The sequence below is a fragment of the Andrena cerasifolii genome, chromosome 16, assembly GCF_050908995.1.
Source record: "Andrena cerasifolii isolate SP2316 chromosome 16, iyAndCera1_principal, whole genome shotgun sequence".
Taxonomy (NCBI): Eukaryota; Metazoa; Arthropoda; class Insecta; order Hymenoptera; family Andrenidae; genus Andrena; species Andrena cerasifolii.
This window is the reverse complement of record NC_135133.1, coordinates 9,909,668-9,937,004: the sequence shown is the minus strand read 5'-3', so window position 1 is coordinate 9,937,004 and position 27,337 is coordinate 9,909,668. Positions and strand designations below refer to the sequence as shown.

General features: G+C 50.1%; 1 protein-coding gene across 8 annotated transcripts in view; it reads left to right on the top strand.

Annotated features, from left to right (window-relative positions):
* Pum (pumilio) overlaps positions 1-27,337 on the top strand; it is a 75,112-nt gene that overhangs the window by 3,006 nt on the left and 44,769 nt on the right. For 6 of the 8 annotated variants that reach the window (XM_076829435.1, XM_076829437.1, XM_076829436.1 and 3 more), the window contains exons 5-9: positions 12,022-12,154; positions 16,599-16,710; positions 16,790-16,889; positions 16,978-17,108; positions 19,239-19,593. In XM_076829435.1, the coding sequence (XP_076685550.1) occupies positions 12,022-12,154; positions 16,599-16,710; positions 16,790-16,889; positions 16,978-17,108; positions 19,239-19,593 (831 nt within the window). Of the gene's footprint in view, positions 1-973; positions 1,699-2,626; positions 2,865-12,021; positions 12,155-16,598; positions 16,711-16,789; positions 16,890-16,977; positions 17,109-19,238; positions 19,594-27,337 lie in introns of those variants that run through there. The other 2 variants (XM_076829440.1, XM_076829441.1) reach the window with 2 other exon arrangements.

Here is a 27,337-nt window from a genome sequence, read left to right as displayed (position 1 = left end):
TTGCGTGGATACACGCTTTCGGGACTAATCGCACCTAAACACGGTTCTCTCTAATTCGCGGCTGTCGTCGGCACCGACGGCAATAGCTGACAAATGGGTGGATAGAAAGTCAAGCCGATGCGTAGGTCTGCCCGCGTAAAATCGTGTCAGGGCCAAAATTCGGCGGGTAGCAAATTACAAATGGTTGCGTTTGTCGCCAGTCTTACGGCGGCGACCTTCGATGATTTGAAAGGCGGTTGAAATGTTTCGTACGTGTAATAGACGAGAATATTTTGTTTCTCGCCAGCAATTATCTATTTTCTTGATCCACTGCTGCTCGAAGTAGCTCATTGAAAATGCAGGTTTCAGGGGACGAAAGAGTAGAAACTGTCGCATAAATAATGCACAAGCGTTGACAAATGTCAAAGGTAATTTGCCATTGGTATGGAATTATCTTTCGTCCGCCTCGCGTGAAATTTACAATCCACCTTAAATTTCGAGCCCGGGAGCATTCCATGCTAAGCCATTTGCCGAAGCTTCGAAAACCTTTGAACCCCAGGTACGCTAATTAAAAGCGCGATGAAATTTTCATCCGGTCGTCGTGAGAGGTCGCGATACGTAGAAGGTAGAAGCTAGGTGAGAGACGATTGGTCGGCGGTAGTTCGCGAGGCAGACAGTGATCACCCAATTGGACGATAGAGGGCACTCGGCTCGAGCGTCGTTCTTTGTTTCGGTTAGGAGGGCAGTCTCTATCGAAGAGAGAGGCCGGTTAACGAAAATTCGTGGACAGAGAACTGGCGAGGAGCATCGTGACGACGCTGAGCGTTACTTTAACGCCCGATAACGACGCGTCCCGCGATATGCCAGGACGGACGTGTGTTTAGAAGCAAAGAACGCGTAATCGACTCGCTCCCCCTTGTAAATAAACGCGTATTCGCGGAGTGAGTGTGCAAAGTGCGCGAGAGGAGAAAGGAGGTGGCGGTGGAGGCGGCGGAGGAGGAAGAGGAGGAGGAGGCGGAGGAAGAAGAAGAGGACGAGGAAGAAGAGAGGAGCATAGGTAGCAGTGGCAGCATCGAGGCACCCCGGAGGTGTCGAACTGTTTGACAGGCGGCCGAACGCTTTTCTTTCTCTCTCTCTCTTTCTCTCTTTCCCTCTCTCTCTCTCTCCCTCTCACTCTCTGTCTCACGCTCGCACTCTCGTCGGCGGTGCCGTGATTCGTATTGTTCAGCGGCGGTGGTGGTGGTGTGGTCCGTTCGGTCGCGAAAGGGGTCCGCACGTCTGCCCCGTGTGCTCCAGGAGAGGAAAAACGAACGTGAAAACAACAAGCGGGAGTGGTGTGTATTATTCAGTGCCGGCTGAATCGGCGTCCGCGCCCCGCCGCCGTGGTTCACGTACGATCGTCGCTGGCCCCTGTTCTTGTTTCCCCTGCGACGCGTCGTGTCGGTATTCCAAGAATCGCCGCCGAGATAGCCTCGTCCGCCGGGGGCCCAGTGCGTGGAAAACAGTGTGTGTTGAATCTCTCGTTCGCGTTGTCGGTGTGCCACGGGGTTAACGGTGAATCTGTCGGAGGTGACGCGCCGTGCCGAGGGTACCTTGGAGACGGTGGAGAGTTTCGGTGTAGGGTACGGCCAGGGAGCGGGCACGAGCACAGGCGACTGGATGAAACCACCGGGGGATCTATTTCTTTACTGCGACATGAAGGATTTGGGAGCCGACATGGTATTTATTCCCCACACAGTTTCCTTAGACATATACCGAAGACCCCTTGCGCGTGTTTTGAATCGTCCCGATGACACGACGCTTGACGGCCAACAACTTATAGGTTATGTTTCGGCAATTTTTATCTCGCACGACGAACACCTCCATGTTTACGAACTTCAACGGAGACTCGTCTCGAACGTCGAGATCGTTAAAATTGGTTACTTGACGCAACCGTTCGTGGAAACGATGCTTTTCTCTACCGCGAGAAGAACACAGAATTTCTGAAATTTCGTTCGTTATACTTAATCTTTTTGTTAGTTATCGTTCACCTACGGCATCCAATCCGTTATGCGGTATATTTTTAACCCGTGTCTCGTCTGATAATCCACCTTGTGTCGTCGTTCTTTATCCGCGAAGTATTTCGACTAAAATTATCCAGCAGCTTTTACATTCTTTAGTTTCTGTTTTTTCGAAGTGCAGGGAAGTCTTAAAAAATACGCCGCGGATGCATGTGCTTGCCTTCTTGATGCCATCTGATGCAACTTGGAATTGTTTCACAGTGGAAGCGTGTAAGACTGTCAAGTACATAATAACCTTCCAATACTCGTCCGTTCCGTCTTCTTTATCCTGTTACTATTTTTCCCCGTCACCTTGATTTTCGCCTCGCTCACCGCGTACACGAAATAGACGCGCTCTTTAACAGGAGACGCCGCACGTAGCTTTGTGTTTCAATGTTTACCCATTTTTTCGCGTAACCCAACATCGCGGAGATCGACGCGGACTTTCGGTTTGTTTACATCGTCAGTAATCGAAGGAGCCTCGCCGCGACTAGTTCTGTTTGATAGTAGATCAAGTGTCTCTTTCTGGAAGGTTCGTTTTACCTGTTTCCATTTCTAATACAAGTGTTCGTAATCTCCGAGCCTAAGTGCTGTTTAAGTCGATACTTCCATAAACAAAGATTGATTCGACAGCCACAAAGTGGCGGACGGTAATCGTTGCAAAAGTTCGGTAGCGTTAAAGCATCGTTTTTGCCTAACTACTACAACCTGTTTACTACGATCTAACGTAACCGAACGTATGCGTCGTACCATCGTGCATTTCGACGTATCAACTTCTCGAGCGAGCTGATTCAGTGAAAAGTTCCATTTGTTATCAGACCCGGCGAAGTGTGGCCGATCGAAATCGTGAGTAGAATACTTGCGCGAACGCGGTCGCACGGAGGTGTCTCTTCTTCAACCAATCGGGTCTCCGAACTCGCTTAACCTTGTCACATAACAACGAATCCATTAGTGGTCGCCTTGTATCTTAACGACGGAAGAATGGTAGACTCTCCAGCCACGCGTGTTATGTACACCACCTCGGCCGGAATTAAACGGAACGTTCGCCACTCGATCCCGTCGTATTGCAAAACGCCGTGATTAAGTAGGGTATAGGGCCCATATACCGGACATTTAGCGATGGCATGGAAGTTATTTAAGAATTTCAACATAAGTTTTCATACATTCTGGGAGTTTTTTGCATTCAACTGATTATTAAGCATTTCCGTAAGTTCAGGATTTTTTTAATTAAATAAATAATGAAATATTAAAGATATATTACTAAAAATGTAAAACAAAATTTTGTCGTAATTACCGGACACGCTTAAAGCTTGAGAACTATTTACCACGCTCGATGCGCACTTAACTAAAACATCTTCGCGAGGTTCTGGTCCTGTTTTTTTGTCCTTATATTTGTTCTTAATTTTGACGCGTAACGTGCTCCTTGGAATGCCAAACTGTACGCTGGCTGCATTTACCGAAGATTGATGGGAGGTTATAACCTCTAAAGCTTTGTTATTCGAATCTTTACTGTATTATTTTCTAACAGTTTTACTCATATTCAGATCTGTCAAATAAAATTTTTAATGTTAAAAATTTTCTTAAATGTTCAGAAATATTGTTACTTTAATGTAAACGTCTATATCGATTCGAAGATAAGTTAGATCCTTCGAACGTTCACGAACATCCAGTAACTAGTCGAGTCAACACGAATATTGACGCAGTCCCCGGATTCGCTTTAATTTTTTAGAATATTATTAAATCACCTCCATATGCATTTTTTATTATTATTTAAACTCAGTACTATCACTACATAATCATTTTTGTACATTGCATCAATTGAATTATTATTATATCGACTCTGAAACGTAAGTGATTTTGATAATGAAAATTGTCAAATGCCGATAATTGCTAGAATGAGAATTCCTATACATTTTTTACATGTTTAACCTACATTAATTATAAAAACTTTAAGTTATTTAGAAAACTATAATTTCAACTGTTATTACAAGAGTATTATATTTTAATTCATATAGCCTGGATTTTATAAATCATGAAAATGAATATTGTGCCCGGTAATAGGGCGCCGTCCGTTACATGGGTCCTTTACCCTAATTCCAGCCGAAATAGGAAGAAGTCTCTTCGCGACAGGTTGCAAAGCAAGCTACAGCTCCTTTCAGATCCTTAAATGTACCCAGCTGTACAGCCGAAATCCTGGCTCCGCTCCTCTTCCACGACTGTTCCTTCATTGTTTACGTCCTCGAACTCTATCCAGCGAAACGCCCTGGAGTTCTGCCCTCCCTCTCCCTCGTCGCCTCGTGCGCTCGCCGTCTCGCTCGCGCGGCGCGAGCAAGCAAACCTCCAGAGGCACGGGAGAGAACGTTCGCGTTGTGTTTAGGTTAATGTACTTTCGCACGAACTTAGAACGCTTTCCGCTGCGCGCGTATAAAACGATATTACGTGTTCGTTATCTCGCGCGAGGAATTCTCTTTTCCCTCCCCCTCCCCCCGTCTAATTATCAATCGCTAGCTCCTTTCGTCCCTCGCGATCTCGTTAATGAATTTCATGTTTTCATATTCTTTGCTGCCTATCGCGGAGAGGTGGGGGTCGAACGGTTCGTTTGGACCGGTGCCATTTAAATTTATACGGCTTTGCGTTTTGCATACGCTCCCCCCTCGCTCGTGGTTCTCCCTTCGGGCACGCCTAATCGATTGAAAGACTGTCAGGCTCCTCTCTCTCTCTCTGGGCAACCGTGACACACGCCAGCCGGCGTGCGCGCCGAAAAATTGGGTAGATATTTCTCGCCACAGTTACCGATTCTCGTTCCATAATCCGATATACCCTTCGCAAAGTAAACAGTCAGAGATTTCGCGGATCTCTGCTCCCCATCGGTTGCAGCTCAGCACCGAGCTCAATCGCGGATATTGCATCCGCGCGAATGCAAATGTTTTCCTTCAACTTACCCGCGAAGGTGTCCGCGCGCGCGCGTTATTCGCCCCGCCATTGATAACACCGCGGAAAGACAAATAAATTTATCCGCGTGCCAGATGCACCGTGCTGCGCTACTCTTGCGCCAATATAAACGGCAAATAGTGCCTGGAGGGATATTGATTCGCGTGAGTCACTCTACCTCTTCTAGCCGCCTCGAGGTTCAGGGTTGACCTTAGTTGCAGCAAAATGTTTTCAATTAGCCTTGTCATTCTCATCGCTATCTCCGCCCGTATACGGAGTTGCGCGCGAGGTATCTCGAAATGCTGCGGAATTACTCTGGAGAAAAGTGGCTGGAAAACGTGGAACGATTACCTGCTTGGCCTCTCGAGTTTTGCGAAGGCGAATTTGATTTCGCGAACATGGTAAAGAATATCCAGTGCCGCATCGTTGCAACGAGCTTTCTCCTCTCCGCGCGACAGATGGTTAGAGGGACAGTTACGCAGTTGACGCCTACAGTTCGCGAGCCTCTCGACGATAATCGTTACACAAGATCGGCGTCCCTTTTCGATTGCGTCGCGCCCGTAACTCTTATCTCGAGTACCGCCGCGCTTAATAGAGACGTCCAGCGTTCTCCGCGCGAAACCGTCGAACCGACGCCCAGAAAAGATCCAAACACCCTGCGAAATAATCGGAGTGGATTCTAGTCGACCACAGAGGCCCGCGAAGACGGGCCTGGCGAGAAACTGTACTCCTACACGGCCCACGTTATCGTATTCTATTCGCGATAAAAGAGGAGTGAAACCAGTTTCCGGTTTCTCGAGTGACGTCAGCCTCCGAGGAAAGAAGCATTCGCGACGTTATATAAAGGGACATTCAGGGGGACGGATAATCCCTTTCTGGGAATCACCGCAACTCGGCGGGGGGAGAGGGAAAAAAGGACGGAAGAGGTGGAGGCTCGCCTAGCTGCGGAGAGGAATGTTTATTGATATCAGCTTATATGTCAGTGAACTTATGCGAAGCGCTATCGATAATCGATAGTTTCTCGCTGATTGGAGGGTCGATGAGAGGCGGGCGGCGTTCTCGTTATTATTTAGAAGTAATGAATAATGAAACAGCGTTGCATATATATCGTTTCTCTCCCCGTTGAAGTAGCAGAGAAAAAGGGACCGCTCGTTTCCATAGGTTTCTCATCTGGAAACCGAATCGCTGCCGATGATTTTCGACACGCATTCCGGGTGACTCAGATGCACGCACACGAGCCGGCGAATTCTTACGCTAACGGCCGGCGTAATCGTTTCGTATCGTGTAATCGGTTTCTCTGATTCTATACTTTCACTTTGCGGAGCTTGGAGCCTAGATCGAGGCCCGTGCGCTATCGCGGAGCCTTCGATCGCGGGCGTCAGAGGTGGGGGGAGGGTGAAGAGACTCGTAGCAGGAAGGGTGGCCCGTGTCAATCATGCGAACTTGCGGACTATTTCACCGAAGAAGCCACAGTGTCTGCCGGCCAATGTCGCGCTCCGTCATTTGTATCTGAAAGTGACGTATCGCGACGTGACGCGCATGTCGTTGAACCTAAGCGCATCGGTTACGCTGGCGGGGTATCGTCATCGGGGAGGAGCAGCGGTTACGCGAAGGAGAAACTAATTTCCATAGGGCAGAACCATCATCGATTCACGTATCTCGTACGAATAGGGAATAAGATTGGCTTCGTAGCTTTGCAGTGGATCGCTTCTACCAGTCGATTCGCTCTGTCTGATCCTACTAACAAGCGATATAAAAATTCTGCAACCTCAAGGGTGACTCGCAGCCTCGAGGAGGCCCGCTCCACCTCGGTCCGGCCTGAATTAAAACCGCCAAACAGTCGGCTAGCAAAGTAGGAAATCACCCCTCGAGCGCGTTCTTCCCTAAAGCGTGAAGGCAGCGCGCACGCGCCGGCTCACGCAGGCGCACGTACACACGCACGCCGGGAAATAGGGAGGAAGAGCGAACGGAAGGGTAGAGGCGGCCGAGGGAGAGATGAAGGAAGAGAGAACAACAGGGTTCGCCTCCCTCGTGCCGCTGATTCTCCGCGAGGACAGTGGCCGTGACCCGCGGCCGAGGGGCCTGAGGAGGGGTCGGTGGCCCCGTGGTTGTTTAGCGACGACGTCCACGCTGCCGCTGCCTCGGTGGGGGCACGTAGCGTCGTGGGCGTGGGTGGGGAGTGTAGGGGAAGCGATGCGCTGCCTAGCGGTGGGGGCACAGCTTAGGGGTACGTGGAGCTATCGCTGGCTTTGTTCAATGAAGGAGGGAGCCGGTACTTCTTTCGTCTGGTCGTCTCATTCTCGGTTCCTTTCTCCCCTCTCTCCCCTGCTCCTTCCGGCGGATAGCCGGTCTCCCCTTCTCGCTCGCTCCAGCACCCTCGTTTTTTCGCCTCTGTCCCTCGCAGTTGCGGCCGACGTGCAGAAGTGCTTCTGCTGGCCGGCGAAGGGATAGAACGGATGTCCTCGTCTGACGAACGAGGGACGGCCGCGATGCATCGCTTTGCTACACCACCTCCTCCTTCCTTCTGCCCTTCCTCGCCGCTCTGTTTCTTTCTTCCCCGAGTTTCTCGGCCGCTGTTCTGTCTTCGCTGAGCGCGCAAAAGTTCTCGCTGACCGGTTCCAGGGGATGGAATGCTACCGTTTGCGCCTGGCCTAACGAACCGGGGATTATTAGTTCGTCTGCTTTCCCGACCTCGTGCGGCGCCGTGTTTCGGGCGCAGTTGTTCTGGGTTAAATCGCGCGGCGCGTACCAATTAACGGACGATTAAAAAAATCCGTTTTAAAGAGCTGATCATCCGACACCCGATAGTTACACGCTTTCCTCTAACGCCTATCCATTCAGCGCGCGACCCTCGACCCGCCCGCTCGTAAATTCTGCGAAAGCGAAACAGGCCATCCGCTCGCAGCTATCCTTGAAGCCGCGGCGTCGTTAACACCACCTACGGGAGCATTCCTATCAGCTTATCCGTGGCATCAAGCTCTCGGTGCTCCCCTCCTCGTTCGGGAAACGGGGAACGAGAGCCATGGCGATGAGTGCTCTCTCCGTTCGCTTCGCTTTTCGACCTGTTCCCGTCCCTTTCTCCCCGTAGCCGTGCTTAACGTGCAAAAGCGTCTCTGCCGGCCGGCGACGCGGTCGATACTCACGGCGTATCGCCCCCGGTTGACCGAGCCTTACCCTTACCCTTACCTTAGGGACATTCCATGCGAACTCGGACAGATTTCGGAGTAAGTTTTCGTAGATTGCTGAAATTTCAATATGTTGTAGTCTTTAGTGATATTTCAACGTACCTCAAAAGATTTTTCGAAATTTTGAAAATGTCGATTTTACAGCTGTTTCAAGTTAAGTGATACCTTTTTTTTAAATACATTATAGCTATGGAAGTAGTAAACGGATGGAGATGAGATTTACGGTGCTTATAGAGAAGACATTGAAGTTTTAAGAAAAAATTATTTCAGGTTAAAAAAAAATTATTTCAGGTTAAAAAAAATTATTTCAGGTTAAAAAAAAATTGAACCATTTCTGTGCAATCTACGAAAACTTACTCCGAAATCTGTCCGAGTTCGCATGGAATGTCCCCTTACCAAAACCTTTAGACACATCCTCCGTTCCACACTCCTCATCGCGTCTCCCATCCCTCTGCGCGCCGAGGAGCCCAGTCGTCTCTGCTCGCTGTACCTATTACAGCACTCACCGCGATGGGAATCAGCGACTGGGCCAGCTGGCCGGGCCACGTCTTCCCGGTACACACGAGGCTTTGTGTACAGCGCAAAAAAGGGGTCGTAAATCCGGGGTGTATCGCGTGACGCCGCGCGGTCTGGGAAATCAGCGACGTAACTTTAGTGCCGTCCCACCGCTAGGAACGCCCGAAGGCTGAGTAACACTTGATTATTCTAGTAGCTCGCTCCGGGTACTTGGCCAGGTGTGGATCGAGGGCTGCCGCGGATCTCGAAAGTTTGAAGGCTCCTGTAGCTCGCCGTCGAGCAGGCCCGGGGGGGGGGGGGTCGAGATTCCAATAGTTAGCGATGTCAAGCGACTCCAAAGGAGAGAGAGCAAAACTGACCCCGTTCGGGCGGCACGAAATGCGGGTCGAGTGAAAAAAACGGCGCCCGCTGGATGATGCGAGCGAAGATTCGCTTTCCAACTTGACACGCGAATCGCCGCGGCTGCTCCTTCGCCAGCCGCCTGCGTTTTCTCCCGCGGGATTTCTAACCGGTTTCTAGACTCGCTCGATTCCTTTTTCTGCCCCGTTTTATCCGCTGATTTGTCGATCTGGGTGAAAAGACGCGCCAGCTCCGAGACTCCTTCCTCCGCCGGCTTTCCCGCGTACGCGTCGCTTCTGATCGATATGAAAATACTTCTCCCTCCCTGATTTCGCCAGCAACTATTATTCGATCCTCCTGCATCGCCGAAGGAGCGCGTCTCGGCCCGCGTTAGGGTATTCACGGGCTAATCGCATGTCCCGCGGCATGACCCAGTGCACGCACCGCCGATAAGACCGACTTTGCTGCAAAGGATATCCGCTTACGTAGCGCTTCAGATATAATTAACGCGATCATGGGCACAGTATCCAGCGATAAGCAGCATCCTCTGATATTTCGTGGTCGCAGGGCGAGCCACGTTGCGCCTACTCGCCTCGTGACGCACGTGCTGCCTGCCGTGCGCGTTACCGTTCGCGTGATCAATAAAATATAAATATCGCGTGTTTGCTCGAGACGGCCTGTCTTGGACGGGGCGGCGTGGAAAATCTTACAGGCCTCCCTCTTTGCGCCCCGACGTTGAGTCACGGATCGAGCGACCGTGTCGCGCCTCCTAGCATCGATTAAATAATCTCCCACGACACTCTCTGCCCGCGAACATCGTATTCTAGACCCATTTCAGACGAGTCACTTTCCGATGCTTTCGGGGACCCTTTCCAATTTTAACTCGCCCCTCCAGGAGGTACGAAGTTGCCCCAGGTAGCCGCGGGTTTAGACGTAGAGGGGATCAAGGCCTGCAGCTCGAAATAGTGTTTGCTTTCAAAAAGGAGATGCCTAAAAAAACATTGTTCTATATTTTCGTCTATCATAGACTGGCGACTTTAATTGATACCTGGCGATAGCAGGATTTAAAGAAAAAGGCCCAGGATGGAGAGGCAGTTTATTAAAAAAAGGGCAAATGTAGTAGTAGAGAAAAAAATATAGTGTTTGCATAAAATTATAATTTCTTTTGGATCATCATGGATTTTGGGCCGCTCGTTAAATCCGCCACTGGGTGATAGATCTTCGAAGTGCATTCACTCGTCGAAAAGACCCTTGGACTTTCCATAAGTTTTTGAGTCCCCTCTTTCCAGGGCTTGAAAACTGTTATAATATCGATTTCGGTTCTCCAAACGGTTACGAAGAACCTTTATTCCGAATAACTCTTATGAAGATCTGAAATTTCCAATTATTATCTATTTCAGTTACGGTTCCTATTTCCCTCCTCGTATCGGCTCCATAACCGTTATTTCTTCGGTTCTACTTATATCGGTTCCGAAACGGTTCTAGAATTAATTCTTGTGTCGGCTTTTCCCTAATTGATACAATTAATTATTATTGTAGCTGCAGATTACTGTACATGTGCATAGTTTTTACAAAATCCTTATAGAAACAGGAGAAACATTTATATATATCATTGATTTCTAATGAAGCGTTTAAATAAATAAATCAGCTATTTTGTACATTCATACACACACTATATTAGTCAGAATAGGAAGTTAAATTCCTCTAATGATATCAATTAGAGGAAAGTCGATACAAGAATTGATTCTGCAACCGTTTCGGAACCGATATGGAACCGAAAAAATAACGATTATGGCACCGATATGAGGAGGAAAATACGAACCGTAACCGAAACAGATAATAGTTGGAAATTTCGGTTCGTCGTAACAGTTATTTGGAATAAAGGTTCTCCATAACCGTCTTAATCAGAACCTTCATACAACAGTTTGAAACAGTTATTTTCGGGACCGTTTCAAGCCCTGCCTCTTTCTTATCTTACTATTCGAGATCCAAGTTCGCCGGGAGTTGCTGCGCGCGGAGTAGCGGCTGCTTAATGAGCTAATCCTCGAGCTAGCCACTCGAACGAACTCGGATCGTACCGTTTATCGGGGATTCCCGTGGTCGGTCGCGTTCGCGCTGAATAGCGGCCGAATGAAAAGAAGGGACTTGAAAGGGCCACGGGTAGCGGAGAGGAGCGGTGACGCTTCCGCTTAACGATCCCCGCAGCTGGCCGAGCGGGCGATGCGGATGAGGCTGCACCGAGACTCCTCTGCGCTCTCTCGAGCTGCACTGTCACCGTGTCGCGCGTGCAGTATACCTGCATCTAGGATCCCGCAATTCGCGGACGCTCCCACCCGCTGCTTCTACTCGTTACGTCACTGACCTCCAGTTAGGCGAGGTCGGGAACTGTGCGGCGGAGTCGCGCTCGGGTCACGGCGGACCCCGACGCGCGGCTCCACGCTTTTCTGCCGCTGGGAGAACTTCGCAACTTGTCAGCGACTTGTCAGTGGGAGGCACAATGCCGATACGTCGGGCTCTGCGGCAGACAGATGCTCTATTTCGGTTTCCACCGTGGCAACAAATAGCCAGCGCGTCGCACGAGCGATTCTTTGCTGGGCACGTCGCTGCGCATCGAAGGCTAGGCGATAACGACTCATGAATATGTACCGCGGCGCGAAGGGTGCGCTGATAAGCGGATCGATTTGCAACGCGAGAGGGTTAATTAAGGGCAAAGAAGAGACATGAAAGGGAACGAGGCTGGCAAAGTGAAAGGTAGCTCGCGAGTTTATCGTTCTGTTTACGAACTGTGCGTGCGCGCCGTATCAGTCCCGTTGATCGCCCGTACGCGGCAGATACGCTAATTTTAAGCGGATCCGCGGTTCGTTAGTGCAATTAATACGATCGCTTACGTCCGCGCGAGCCGGGTGCACCGGCACCAGGAGCCTCTCGGTGGGAGCTCCGCGAGGAGAGAGGCAACGTACGCAGGATGCGCGCCGGGAAAATATGCTCGCCGACCTCGAGAACTTAAGACCCGTTTTCACGTGCTGTTTCAGATCGCTCCCTCGGCGAAAAAGCTGTGGGGCGTGGACGAGGGCGGCTCCAAGGACGAAGGGGGTGTAAAAGGCGGTGGGATACTTCACCTGGGCGACCACCAGATGTGGCGGGATTCTACATGGAGCACCTCAGGTAAGGATTCTACCGTTCGGATTCTCCCTCCCCAGGTATCGGGTTACGAGAAATCCCTGTATCCTTAGCAGCATTCAGGATCGCAGGACTGTTGCGTCTTACCCTCGACGAGCAGCACGTTTCGAAAGGACGAAAACAGAGTCGGCCGGATCGCCCAACCGTGTCGAGTGTATATCAGCGGGGCGCCATTGGGCACTCCGACGCGTACCATGGACAATAGGGCGAGGGATATTTGGAATAGGGCTTCGAGACGGGGATAATCCATAAATGGGGTTAATCGGGATCGATAATTGCGTTGATTCCAGCAGGGAAGTAGGCACAGAATCCGCGGCTTCCTCGGTTCTGATTTTCCGCTTTCAAAGAAAGAGAGTATTAAGGGTGTATCGGAGCTACCTTCAAAATGCTACCAAGTTGATGAAAAATTGTGAGATTGTTCTTTTTAATCTTCCTGATGTGCTCCAAAATTTTTAAACGAATTCACTAAACGCTTGCTGAGTTACAACTGATTTTTTCATTCTCAATGATTTTGCACGTACTCTTATGGAAAGAGCGATCTTGACAGATAAAACAGCTGAAAAAATGTTGAAGAAATGGTACGAATGTTTTCAATCTTTTTGTACGTGTAGTATATGGGTAGATGAAAATATCTGCCGAGTTTCAATTGTTTTCAATACACCGTTTTAGAGAAATAAATTATAACTCGAGGCAGTTGAAGGGTCGGTTGCAATAAGGAGACTAGTGCTCGAAAATGAGAAAAATTATTGTCCAAACGCTAAAAAACATTGGAGAGTTAAATGTTGTTAAACTGTATTTTAAAAAACAAAGTGTTGTAAAGCTCGTCGCGACAATCGTTACTATTCGAGCTAAAAATTACAAACCAAAAATTTTTCAACGTTCAAAATCAATATTTCTTTAATCGCGATAATAAATATTAATGAATGGATCGTTATGAGACTTAAAACGTAACTTCAGAAAACTCTAGCGAAGCCCAGGGCGCGCCCTGTGAATTCAGGGATTTCTCATTGCCAAAACTTTAGCAAATAATGCTTGAAAAATCATTTGTACAGTGAAAAATACCTTTTTAGGAGTAAAAATAAGACTCCAACTGTCGTTCGAATTCCTTACATCTGGATTTACTGTGCGTATGACGTAGATATTCAAGTATTTCAAATTTCATATACTTTTGTCTAATATTCGTAGCTTTTCTCGAGCGGGAATCCAAACGATTGGCTAGCCGAAGCTGCCCAAGCTGCACCCAAAGCAGACTTCAGTCTCATAGCCCCGCGTGTCCAAGCGATGGCCCTTCGAAGCCCTTTAAACCCCCCGGATGCCATCGTCCGTGTCGGTTTCTCTCCTCCAGACGCGAAATTAAGCGCGGGCTGATCGATATGCGTCCGCCCGGTCGGCCACCACTCGCGGCTGATCGTTACGTAATCTTAAGGGTAAGCCGTGACTGCAGCGACCGCGCTAATTTCTTCTCGAAAGAAAGCCGACGTTAGGAAATGCAATCCCGCTTCGCTGCCCAGCGAACGGGCTTCCTGCGTGCTCGATTCGCGCTCTCGTGAAACATTTATACCGGGCGAACGATGTTAGCTTGATAATTCGTGGGGCACCCCTTTTACTTTCTCTGATTACATTGATAGTAATCTCGCCCGTCAAGAGCTCTAATTTCCACAGTGGTACCACGAGTGCTGTATATCTAAGGCAAAAAATTGATAAAATTCAAACAATAATTTTTTTGTTTATTTTTCAAACATGCAGTACTAAAGTCCAAAAACCTTTTTTACTACATGTCGTTCAGTTTCTTCTTTTTTTAATTCATGAAAATCACGTATTTTCCAAGCGTTTTGACCGGAGGGTGCCCTTAACTTCGAAACGAGAACTCCAATTGAAAAATACATATTTTCACAGGACAAGTACTAGTTCTTGAACTGATAAGTTTTTATTTTCATTTTTGGCGAATTTTGCAGCAAGGTCCTCAATTCCCCGTTTATTATTAACTCCAGTCGCCTCAGTTTCTTCCCTGGCGAGAGCCTCAAGCCACTTATCGATGAGCCGCGCAGCGCCGCGTTATGTTAATCGCTTCTAACATTGCCTGGTGCGCGCCCAAACGCGGAGGGATAATGAGCCGATTCCGATTAGTGTGTGGCGCGTCCTTTTTGCGGCGAAATGCGCAGCCGGTTGCCTGGCGATGGTCCCCGCTGACGTGGGATCCCTTGAACGCTCGATACGCTCGCCCCCTGGTAAAATTAGAGAAAGGTGAATCATATAAAAAGCAGGGAGTACTCGAGTGTTGGAACGTCGTCGTGAGCCCTACGTGGCGCGGAGGCAGCGAGAGATGCAAGACCGATACCGCCGCGTGTTTTACGTCCGTGCCCCGCTTATTGATTGGTACAGCGCCGAAAGAACAATATACAGGGAGTTTCAGAACCGTGGGCAAAGCCGAACTGACTAATGTAGCTCGTAAAACGAGGGAGCGGACCTGGGTTCGTAAACTAAACGTTCTTGAAATACTCCGCCTTCCGCGGCCAAGGGAATTGGCTGCGAGTGCCTCGGACGAAGCTGGATAACGCACACCGGAGATAATACCTACGCGCTGCCTTTCCATTCGTTTCGCTTGGCGCTAACAGTCAGTTCAGTTCGTGTCCACAGTTGTGGAACAGCTTGTAGGTAGACGAGGTAGAAATACCCCTGTGTCTCCGCGGGTTCGAGCGGAGCGTCAATAATCGATACACCCGTACCAAAACGGATCTCTCGGTCTGTTTGCCATCGCGAAAACAAAGGAAATCCATTCCCCTCTCCCCCGGCTCGCGACGATCAATCGATACACTTTTTCTTCCCGGTGTTCCCGACGCTGGGGCGTCTAGTACCTCGTCTACAAAGTTTCGTTAATCCGTCGAGGACTGAAAGTAGACTCGGATCATTTCGGCCTGGTAACCGGGGATCCCTCGTTGCCGAAACTTCAATAATTACACTCCTGTAAAAGGAGCAATTACAGCAGCACGCTTTAATCTCCCTTTAACCCCCTCTGAATCAGTGAAGACTGTTTCTAGCAATCCGCGATGGTCATCCGCTTCTTTACTCGGAAATACAGGTGAAAGGAAGTCGTGGAAGAATAGGAGTGGAAGTATCCTTGGACAGCCTCGCGCAAACCACCCTCCCCGATACGTATCGACGCTCCTCGACTTCCATTTCGCGACCGTTTGGCGCGTCGCGAGGGTCGACCAGAATTTTTCGTTAATTAAACGGAATTGCCGGCGGTAATTGGTAGCGTAGAGGGAGGAAATGTCGGAAAAGTCGCGGCAGAGGTTCCTTCTCGTCTACTCGCTGGCGTGTATGCACGGGGTTGCCGCTCGCGCGTGGGTGGTGTTGTGCGCGCGTCCCGTGTATGCATCGACTAGCGATGGGTTCGAGTCACTTGAAAGCATGCCGAGTGTATAACGCAGGTTCTAAGAAGCTGCCCTTGGCACGGTCTTAAATCGCTGACCGCCCTGCGACGTCTTTGTGCTGCAGGCAAAAGGGGTAGCTGAACTCTATGTATAGATCATCCCCTAGGGCTCGTATTGCAGTGGCTCAGCTGGGCCGCGAACAATAGCTCCTCGGTATCAGTCGACTCGCAAGTCTCCGTATAATCGAATCGCTGGGACGTTGCAGCGGAGGACTCTTAAAGGATTCTTAAAGTATCATCGCCAGGCGAAACACCTGATTGCCGCGACGGCGCGTATACCGGCTGTTTCATGTGCAGCACGCGGCCGCCTCGGCTGGCGCGCGCCTCTGTGTGCGTCACCGCGCGCGATGGGTGCAACGCGGCTGTTGCCATGGCGACAGACGCCCGGCATCACCGGGCGGTGGGGGCAACGTCCCAACGCCCAGGGTCGTACCTACTGATCCACCCTGGGCGCTGGGCCACGCCACCAACCCCCTTCTGTCCACCACCTGGACCCGGCGTCGCCACGGGATTGCGCGTCACATGGAACGGAATCGCCGGGTTCGTACCGCGACGCCGGAATGACCCCTTTGCTCGAATCATCGCCGACGTGTTCCCAGGGTGTAACGACCAATCCCCCACCATTTCCCAGCCCCGATGAAACTTTGAATAGAAACCACCGGCAGCCGGGAGATCCCTATCTTCCCCGGGAACCCGTTCAAGGACTTTTATGAGGGAATTTGCGTTGCACCTTCGCGGCTTTCTCCGCCACCCCCGCGCCTCTTATCGATCAGCCGGTTCACGCCGGCGGGACAGCGATACGGTTTCGAGGCATCCTGGGCGCTCTTCTCTTTTTGTTTCTTAGGGGGGGTTTGGGTTTAAGTAGGAAGGAGGCTTCTAGCGCGGTAATTGTTGGAGTACACCCGGATAGGGAACAGTGGATTTCTCGAAGCGATCGAATGTTGCAACGCAAGCGAAGGTGACGTTGTAATTAATGTCGCGTTTAATGCGTTTCAGATCATGCCGTGTCACAACCGATTTCCATGGGCACTGGTAGACGCGTGGGCGTCGGCACAGGATACCACCATCAGACGTCAGAAGTTGGTACAGTCCTCAGTCCTAGAAGCAGGTCAGTGTGCAGCTGCGAATATATGTTTGGGTCGGGCGTTGCTCGCAAGCCTGTAACTTTATGTGGATTTTGGTTGCAGTGAAACCGGTGGTCTGGGGGTCAAAATGGTGGAGTACGTCCTTGGATCGAGCCCCACGACGCCCAAAGACTTGGAGCCCAGAATGGTCTCTTTGAGATTGGTAAGTGAGCGCGCGGGAAAGCGTAATGTGCAGTATTTCGACACTGACTCACTGGCTGTACTAAAAATTCCCCCGTCCTCCCACGCAGAATACCGACACAGACAAGAAAGAGAAAGAGAAGGGATCGGCAAGTCCATTTGACAGTTCCAAAGACGACACAGGCCCGCAGAATAACGGACTAGCGTCTCAGAATGGTCTCGACGATGACAAAGGATTCAAGTAAGTGCCAGGGAAATGCTCGATAGCTGCGAAGATGCTGTAAACAAATCCCAAGGAACTGGGGCAGGAGATCCTTGTCTGACATCGATTAGCGCGTGTCATTCAGAAATCCGGGCTCCGTGCGAAACTACTACGAAACGAGCAGAAATGTTTGCTTACAATTCCTTTCAATTGAATGTCTACGAATGCATCTCTCGCTGCTCGCGAACGATTGTCGTCGCTCGGAGCAGCGAGATCGGGGATCGTAACACAGTGGTAACTGTCAAGGGCGTCGTGCATGCTGTACCCGCGGACGATGACATCACACGCTCTCTTTCCTCCCCAGCTTGTTGCATCGTCAGTGTGCGCCACCTGGCGCCTTCTTCCCTCATCATCTCCTAATTGACGTTACCGACTCTGTTCGCGTAGTCCCCCACTGGCGTCTCTGTAGTCTCTTTCGTCTAGTGATCCTCTACGGAGTGATCGGTATAACCACAGCCATCTTGGAGCAAAAGCGGAAATAGACACATCTATCTCTTTCTATCAGTATTTCTCTCTCGCTTTCTGTCAGTATTTCTGTCTTTTTCTTTTTTGTACTCACTACTTTCGTCCCTCCATCGAATATTTACTTTAAATTACACGTGCAATCCATTTTAACAAGATTCACCATCTGCATTGTTGCCCTAAGTGTCCTGCGTCTTTTTTTGGCTTTTCTCTCGCGATCGTACGATTTATTTTGCAGCGAATGCATGCAGAACTCCCAGCAAGATGACGTTGTTTGTCAACAATGCTCGCACACTGTTTAGTATGGAAATATTGCGTCAGCGGCTATCGAGTTAATAAACACGGTAAACGAGGGACATTTGAACTCTCGCGGTACCTCGCTGCTTTCGCTTAATAATTCCATTATGGTAATAGTGTTTACCCTCATCGACGTCGATCGTCACGGTTATAGGCATCGCCGCTCGTCTTTTCCGCGACAGGGTCGGTAGTACGCGTCTCTTGACTCGAGCATTGCGTCTCATTACGCCGTCATTATGCAAAATGTACCGTTACGTCGCCGCTGCTAATCGCGTATTCGTGGAATCTCGCGCGACTGGTTAGAGGCTCCCTGCGCGAAATTATTCAGGGTATCGGTCGCGTGGCGATGACTCCAGCGGCAACTGTACTTGAAAGGCATACGGGTTACGATAACCGTACGTCCAGTTTTTCCCAGTCCAGTTTTACGGATCGCATTAGACTCGGCGCTTACGGAGGGACAACAAGGAACTGGCGCGAGTGGTCATCTAACAGAGAGAGAGAAACGCGAATGTGTAGGAAGCTGGAACACTGCGAGCTATTTAACGTTCAGCATTCCATGCGCAAGCTGCGTGCAACCAGATCAATGACATTTACGACTGCTGATCACAACCGGCTAGGAATGCCACGTCATTTTCTTTATATAATAGAAAATAAGATCCCGAATCGAGGCGCGATCGCTTTCTCGCGCGAAGCTTGATGTTGGGGTCTTAAAGCTTAAACGACTCTATCAGCTCTGTTCGATGAGGAATCACTGACTCGTTATTACGAAATTGATGATCTCCGCGTAGGTTCGTTAAGACGAAGATATCCCAGTAGCTTTATTGCCCCGTAAACATCGAGCCGTAAAGGATACCTCTTATCCACCTAACAATACGCACTAAATGCCCCAAGATTTACGCGGCTTCTGCCTCGACCGGTGCAGCTGTTGAAGCAGTGAACACTCGAGTTTATCTTTGCCGCGTGTATCGCGTTCCGGGGCGCGCAGCGAGCTGCCGTGGATCGGAATGAATCAGCGAAACGGGCGAAATGGAGAATGAAAGAATGGAAAGAATTTCTGTTGCGCAATCTCCTCGCCATTATTATCTCCTCGAGTTTCTTGAACAGGAGTAGCGTTTCGATCAATTGTAACCTCGTTCAGATCCCACCATACACTCTTTCTATCCACCTTCCATCCGACTTTGATATCAACGCTGCTCGTCCAAAACTCATTCTCATCCCCAAGTGGGCTTGTTACCTTCGCTTCCATCTAAGAAACCCTTCTCTCTTACCGAAACCCGGGACAGGACGCACACGCACTCAGCTAGATTTCTCCAGCGTCTGCAATAATGTCTTCTTTTCGTTGGTCCGCAGCCGTACACCTGGGAGCCGCCAGCCATCGCCCGGCGAGGAGGAGTTCCACAAGAACGCGGCAGCTACCCTAGCCGTGAGCGCGGGCGGCGGCGGCGTGGTGTTGCTGAAGCCAGGCGTGGATGTGATCGGGAGCGAGGAGCACTTCATGGCTGCGTTCGCCCCGGCACCGCCACACCATCTACAGCACCACCAGGCTCCACCGACCCACCATCTCCAGCATCCACACTCGCACGGGGCGCAGCTGTTCGGTGCACAGGCTCCGCCACCCCCGCAGGGACCGCCACCCTCGCAGCAACAGCAGCAACAACAGGGACCCCCGCAGCCGCAAGACACCACCACTCACTTTGATGTTCAGGTAAGTCTCTCCACCTTATTGTTTCCCTGTTCGACGCATCGGGACGTGCAGACACGGCCATGAAAGTCTCCCCCGCGAGGAGGAGGACTTCTGTGGCTCGCGTAGCCCTGACGAGCGCACATTCTCGCCTGCCTGATTAATCCCGCGGACGGGAGATTCGTCGAGGGCAATCTGTCTATAGATCTGCCGTTGTTGTTCTTGGATGCCGCATGTAACGATTTTGGTAGATTATCGGAAGGCGACCTAGTTTCACCGTGGAGTATATTTTGGCGCCGGGAATGATAAACAGAACGCCGTAACCGTTGCTAATTCCTATCGCTGGTTGCGTCGAGATCGTTCACTTAGTATCTGACGAAATTAACGATTCAACGTCCACGCTGCGGGAGGTGCTCGGGAATTCCGTTGCAGGCTTCTCCCTAGTTTGGTAAACCTTGGTTCCTCTGCTCTTCGTTCCGCGGCGCCTCAGGAATCCATAATAGTTGCGGAGAGGCACGCCAGGTATTTAGAGGATGGCTTTCCGCGCGAAGGGCGACGCTGCCGGCGCTAATTTACCGATTGTGCCGTGGCGACTAGGAAGCGGTTATTTTTAAGCAGCGAGAAGCAGCTAACGAGCGGTCCAACCACCGAGCGCAACCCCCTCGTAACAGGTCGCCCCCATCGACTCGTTCCTCTGCTTTTCAAGTCGCGCTTCATTCACACAAGCGACGTGCAACGAGCACGCGTTTCAATGCCTCGAGTGCACCGCTGGTTTCTTCGCGAAATTCTCAGTGGTATTATTGGCGACGAGAGATGCGAGTGACCTGTGCAGGGTTGACGCGTTAATTATAGCCAAGATCCGCCGTAAGTTATCACCATGTATGTCGCAAGCTCTCGAAGCCTCTACATTCTATAGCAATACAAAGTGTTTACGAGGCGAGGCGCTTATTTCGTCCGCGACTCTGACTTGGCAAACCGTGGACATTTATGATTTTCAATCTTGTTATCGCATACCGATGCAGAACAGTCTCGAGATACACGTCCTCCCAAGAAGCAACCCTCCTCACCGAAAATCTTCTCGGTGTATCACCTTATTCCATCTTTTTTTAACCTCCGCCGGTGGGAAAAATAGACGTGTCACTTTTCGTGCTTGCGTCACCGCGGAGAGCTCGTTTGCGGCGGCACTTTCGTTGCCGTCCGTTCGTCTTCTTTTTTTTTTATTTCCCCCGCGTCACCGGCTCGTCGATCCCGTGGCCGGTTCGGCCTAGAGCGGCGTCGTTATAATTATCTGTCGCGTAATTTCGAGAGCGCGTTACGCTCTAATAGGTTGCCCATCGGTCGTTCCGCTGAATAGTTGGCTGTGCAGACTTAGCGAATGATGGAGCGACTCCGCTCCCCGGTGACCTTGGGCCCCTAACTTTGCAGGACACCGCTCTTTATCCTCCCCTCTCGCCCATTCCGCTCGATGAAAAAGACCCTCCGCGAGGCAGCCGCGAGCTGACAGGGTCGGGAGACAAGTAGAAGGGGAATGGAGAACGGCCTCGTCCTCAGGCGCAGACAAATGTATAAATCACGGAGTGACAAGTTCTCGACATCTACTTCGAATCCTATTCAGAAAATAGAGCAGACGATATATAGCCATCCTCGGCACATATTCATATTTATGCACGTTACACAGCCTGTCTGAACGTTATATCGGCGAATGCATCAAAAGTGCCTTCCGTTACGAAACCGCTCCTCCGCCCCCTCTCGGGTAATTTTCGCCTCGATGGAGTATTTTAACTTTTCGCCCGACTCAGCCTTCGTTCGGCTCCTGGGTCGGGGGGATTCGGCGTTACGCGTGCAACGCGGCGCAGGAAGTTCGAGTTACGAATGTAGTAGGTACGCATCGCGTGCAACAAAGCCGTCGAAATCGGAGCGCGGGCCGGAAGTCGGGGACACCAAGGTGTGACGCTCCTTTCGTTCCCTCCAATTCCACCTCTATTCTCTTTCTTTTAATACTCTTTCGGTCACTTTTGCTCGCAAGTAAACATTCAGTTATAAGGAATAGAGTTTGCCGATTTGGAATATATATTTTTAAAGTACTCATAGTAACTAAGAAATCCTGAAATTTATATCTGCAATGGACCTATTTTACTCATGTTATCAATAACATTGAATAAAAACGGCAAAATCTTGTTACTTAAGAATAATTGGCTAAAACCTGGCATCTGTATGTTTTTTGTGACGCTGAATCCGAATATGACGTTATTGTTTGTGTAAAAAAAATTTCCTAAGGTAGTTCTCTTAATAAAAGAATCGCTTTTTTGGAGATAATTCAAAGAGGAAAGGCCGGAGAATTTTTTTTAAATATTTTTGTTCGGATTACTCGTACCAATTTACTTCAAAATCCATTTTAACCTGTACTTTAAAAATATATATTCCAAATCGGGAAATTCCATTTCCTATAAGTGAATGTTTACTTGTCAGCATCGCTTAAACTCCTCAGTTTTGATTGCACGCGGATAAAGCACGGGCGCCCATGCAGTGGGGCAGTCAGGATTTAATCTTGGAGAGAGTCGAGTTGAAAGGCTAAAAATATTATGATGGAAATTCAATAGAATTGATTAGAGGGTTATAAAAAATTATTTAACCCCCATCCGTTCCTCATTTCACGAACTGAATCTGTCCCTCGATGTGAAACTGACTTAGTGGTAAAAGATCGATGAAATGACAAGGTAAACAGTTATATTTCGATACTTTTTTTATTCAAATCGATGAGTTAACATTTACGTCGTAGATTTTTCACAGCTTTCGCATAAAATAAAACGATGTGCAGGACATACTGCTTGATACAAGAATCACAAATAACAGAACAGTGTAACTTTTTACGAGAAAACTGTGTCGAATTGACACGAGGGACGGATGAGGGTTAAAGAATAAAATCCAGTTTTCCTTTCTTTTCACACAGCCCCTTCTTTGGGGGTGCCGTAGTTGCGTCATTGCTGCCAGCTATAGATTTCTCTGTACCACGCGTTCGTGGGTTCGATTAAAGCGTTGAATGCCATTTCGGCGACAGTGTGTCCACTCGCACAGAATTGCTGTCGCGCGCAGCCCTGCTTTTTCCGCGAGATCGCCGCGGCTCCAGGGTGCATCTGAACGCACAGGCGCGGCAGTGTGCGCGGCGGGATAAGGAATTCGTCCAGGGGTTAACGAATTACTCGCGATTTCACCGCGACAACGTTCGTTAAGCGAGGGTACGCGTCGGCGTATACCTGTGCACGCGGGTGTGCAAGGATTTTGCTCGGAAAAGAGGAAATCAGAAATGAAAGGGGAGAAAATGCGGTGTACAAGATTCTCGGGTCGTCCAACCCGTTCTCCCCCGCCCGCGCCTCTCTCCTCTCCTCTCCTCCGCTCTCCTACGGGAAATGGTAGTACCCATCGTAGGCAGCATTGTTCCGTAGCTGCATTTTCCACGTGACGAGCGAACCGCGTATGCACAGGTGCAGCCGGCGACCACCGTGGGCTCTCCGCGCCTGTAATCTCTTTCTTTCTTGCGCACGCTCGTTTCTACCTTTTCGTTTCCGCACGCCTCGATGAAAACGCAAAATGTCGCACAAAGCATGCATCGAGCGTGCCCTCCTGCGCGGACGGCGGGGAAAAAATTGCGAACGCGACGAGAGAGAGAGAGAGAGAGAGACGCGAGTTATGTTTCGCCGACGAATTCGTTATAATTTTTTTTCCCTACATTTTCCCTTCCGCAATTAGCGCCGCGTTATGCTAGTCGAACCGTCGTCGCTGCCGCTGGGTATAGCGAGGCTCGCATTAATTAACACACGACCCTCGTTCGCTGCTGTTTCGTTTCCCATCGGAAGTCGCCTCTCGTTCAGACACCCTTAGCGAATATTCGGCGCGCCGCGTACGCTCCTCGATCCGCGAGCCTCTATGTTTCTGCTTCTTCTTCTTCTTCTTCCGTTTTCCCTTTGTCGGCGCGCGAATATTTCCGCCAATAGATTCGCGCGATGTCGTTGACGACGCGCGGCACGCGTAAAAATAGAAGCGTCGCCGGCGTTACCAGCGCATTACGTCGGCGTTTATGCACGCGTGCCCGCTCCGGAGGAGAGGGAGCAGCGCGCTCTCGGGCGATGGTACGCGAAAAACGCGCGCACGCATGAGACACGGCTGCCCTCTGATCGCGTTATTACGCGAAGGCTCGTGCTCGCCGGTGCATGAAGCGATTCCCAGACCTCTCGTCTCCTCTCTCTCTTCCTCTCTTTTCTCCATTTTTCCACCCCCTTCGGCTCCGTTCCTCCACTCTGCCTCTTCTCGCTGTACGCCGGGCCCTCTCCTCGTTTTTTTCCCTCTTCGACCGCTCCAGCTCCTCTCCGCCCCCCCCCTCCCTCATTTTCTCCTCTCTTTCCTTCGTTTCAGCTCTTCTTTCGCGTGTGCACACAGTCCTCTTCTTGTGATCACGCGAAAAGCAGCAGGAGGATCGCGAGGAAGGAGGAGGGTGGGGGCTAAGAGGGACCCTTAAAGGTGTGCGCACACATACGGGGCCATCGGGTTGTTGACTCGGTGCCCATTCAGCATAAAGTGCAATGACTTCCTCCGATGAAAATCTGTATCATCGCCCGAAGGCTACGCTCTGAAGAGGTACCGAAGCGCGCGCTCGCTCGCTCGCTCGCTGGCGTCCCTCGTCGCCGCAGTTCCGGTCAGACATCTCGAGACCACCGGTTTCCCACTGGCCCCCTTTGTTGGAATATCGAGTTTCGCAAGAGCAGCCTCGTCTTTCGGCCTTTGATACGCCCACCCGTTTCCGTTGAACGGTTTACGGCCCCCTTGACCAGCTGGCAAATATAAGCGCGATTCCTCCTCCTCCGCGACCATTGTCGCTCGGAAACCGTAACTAGTGCCCGCTCGAAGGAAGTGTCTCTGATTCGATCTGGTCACCGTCAAGACGCTGTCGGTCGCTTCGATTTTCCCCGGCCCGCCTCTCAGTATAGACCCGTGTTCGCCTCGCGCTTTTTGGCCGGGCGAATCGATCCTCGCGCGTTCCTGCCGCGGCGCAGCTTTGCAAATAATCGCCGGGGACCGGCCGTGTCTCGGATTGCCTGACGATATGGCCGAACAAGCCAAGTGCTTGTCACTCAGTCGACGGTATTTTCGGTACACCTTACATAATCGGCCATACTCGAGCAGAGCCTTCCTCCTTTCCTCTGCCGTCGTCGCACATCCGCGCACCACAATCCGTGCTCCTCAATTTTTCACGCCAGCTGACTCACTTTGGCTGGCCACGCTAGCGCGGCCAGCAGCGTGCTTCCTCCGCGCCGCTTTATCGCGTCAAGTATTCCGAAATTTAAGCCCCTCGTCCTGCGCGACAGTTCCTCGCAAGAGGGGACGCTCGAAAGGCCCCAATGCCCTAGTGGGTCGCGCAGGGAAATTCATTTGGGATATCCGCGTAACTCCGCAACTGGGAGCGAAATGCCTCGCGACGTTAATTCAATATTTCTTGGAAATTATCGATCGGCCGACTGCGTGCCTCAGGTTCTCCCCTAGTTGGCTAGGAAGTTTGCAGGTGGCAGGCAACGACGGTGCCCGTCAGCGAGCGGGGCTAATCAGAAGCAACTGGGATTAGCGAGTCCGCGGCGTAGTGGCGTGATAGAGGCTGCCACGAGGCAATTAGCCGCGGCAAGAATGCTCGCACCGTTTCCTTAGCTCGACCAATTACACCGTGCTTTCATCGGAAGGCTACACTCCAATTAGACGGCATAATCTACTTGCCGCGCCGACCGGGCCTCCTCTAAACCGGCGCGAGCATGCGCGGCCCGAAGATTTATTAAACGGCAATTAATTCCCCGCGATAATCGAAAGCCGGCTGATTAGTCGCGTTTGTCATATAACGGGCTCCTCGCCAGCTTCCCAGTCGTTCTTACTTTCCAAGGGAACCAAGCCCATCCGAGCAACGCCATCCAAAACTACGCGCCTCTACTCGAAATAGTTGCCAGGGGAGGGTATGGTAAAATTTCATACACGCGAGGTCATCCCGCTAAGGAGGAACGTCCTCTATTCTCGCTGCAGCCGCGCGCCTAGCAGGCTTCAGCGCTACAGAAGTTTATGTAAGTGTCTCGCGCGCCGTGCTCGCCGACGCGGAAACCGACCTGGGGGGTCAAAGGACCTCGCCACCTCCGGGACCAGTCTCCTGGAAGAGACTGCCGCCGTCTCAGCAATTAACCGGAAAGATCCGATCCTTCGAGACACGCCACGCGAGTTTTCCTCCCGCTGCAGGGGCTAAGTCGTCGATCCAGTTTCCAGGACAAGGGAGCTCGTTTATCCTCGCCACCAGCAGGAAAAGCGCCCTCGATTTCTCACACGCGTAGCTGCTAAGTATTTGCCGCGTCCAGGGGCCTTGTGCTTGCACTCGCTTCAGAAAAGTCCCAGGGTTAAGATCCACTCGTAAACGTCCCCCTCGAAGGAATCTCCTTTGCCTCCAGGGGTCATTAAGGGGGTACATCCGTTTGAACCCCCGGAAAATGTGTACATTTTGTGGATTTTTTTACAAGTCAACGGCTTGACGAAGATTTCCCGTTTTTTTACTGTGTTTACATAGTATTATGAACTACTTATAAAAAAAGTTTCAGTTAAAAAAATTCTGTTTTTCGGAAGTTATGGATACATATCCGAAAGTCTCTCGATTTTAGACGGCTAAACGGTGGGCGTAAAAACAGGTGGATGTCGTGTCTGAATTACAAAACAATACATTCTTCCTATAAAGTGTGTCAATAGCTATCGTCCGTCGGGGCCGATTTTGAAAATTTGGAAAAATAAAGAAATGCTGAGAGATCAAAGGTAAAGTTACATTTTTCTAAGAGAAAATGCCACCTTTTTTCTTTATAAATAATAAACGGGGAATCGGAATAAAAAAAAACCCTCGATGGACGATGTGGAATCTTATTACGATCCTGCATGCAAAATTGGAAGTGAATTGTTTGAACGTAGCGCGAGTTTTTAGGCTCACCGTAATGAAAAATATAGTTCCGAGAAAACAGCGTTTAAAGTTTTAACTGTGATTCTTTGCTGATAAACTGTATTTTTCGTATCTCACACTTAATCAGCGATTCCAGGGGCATAAAGCAAGCCTTCAGCAGACGAAGCAACTTCTTCAGCAGCTATTCTTGACAATCGTTTAGCAGTTCTGGCTTCTTTAGTGGCTTCATGCGCTCGAATCTTACTCAAAGTAATGCGGTGATGATCCTCTGCCCAACACCCTTCGTATGCTTCAGGGCCGATTTTAATGTTCATACTGTCCAATATATGTAAAAGACTTTTATGTCCATCATTGAAAATTGCAGCGCCGATAAAGGCCGCTATTTCAATTATTGTTGCACCACTGAAGATGGTTTTAGGAGCAATTTTCCAGAAGAGCGCGTTCAAGCTTTCATTACCATTCTGAGTAAAGTCGCCTAGACATCGTTCCAATAAATTATCACTGCTCAGTTCTTCATAAATAGGATGTATTGCTTCGGCAACTTCTCTCGTTAAAGCAGGGTTATGTCTGTATTCGTGCAATTTGTTTTCAGCTTTCGCCTTTTTGCCACGAACACCAGGAACCGTTTCCTGCAGGAAAATTTTGATGTTGCGGTTTATTGTTCGTAGAAATTTTATGGTAGAAAGTTGCCCAAATTCCTCTTTTCACCTGTTCACCTCGTGCTATCTGAATTGTTTCATTCAAATGCCTATAACTTCGTCAATTTTCCGAATTTTACGTCGGACTTGCTTTATAATATTTTTA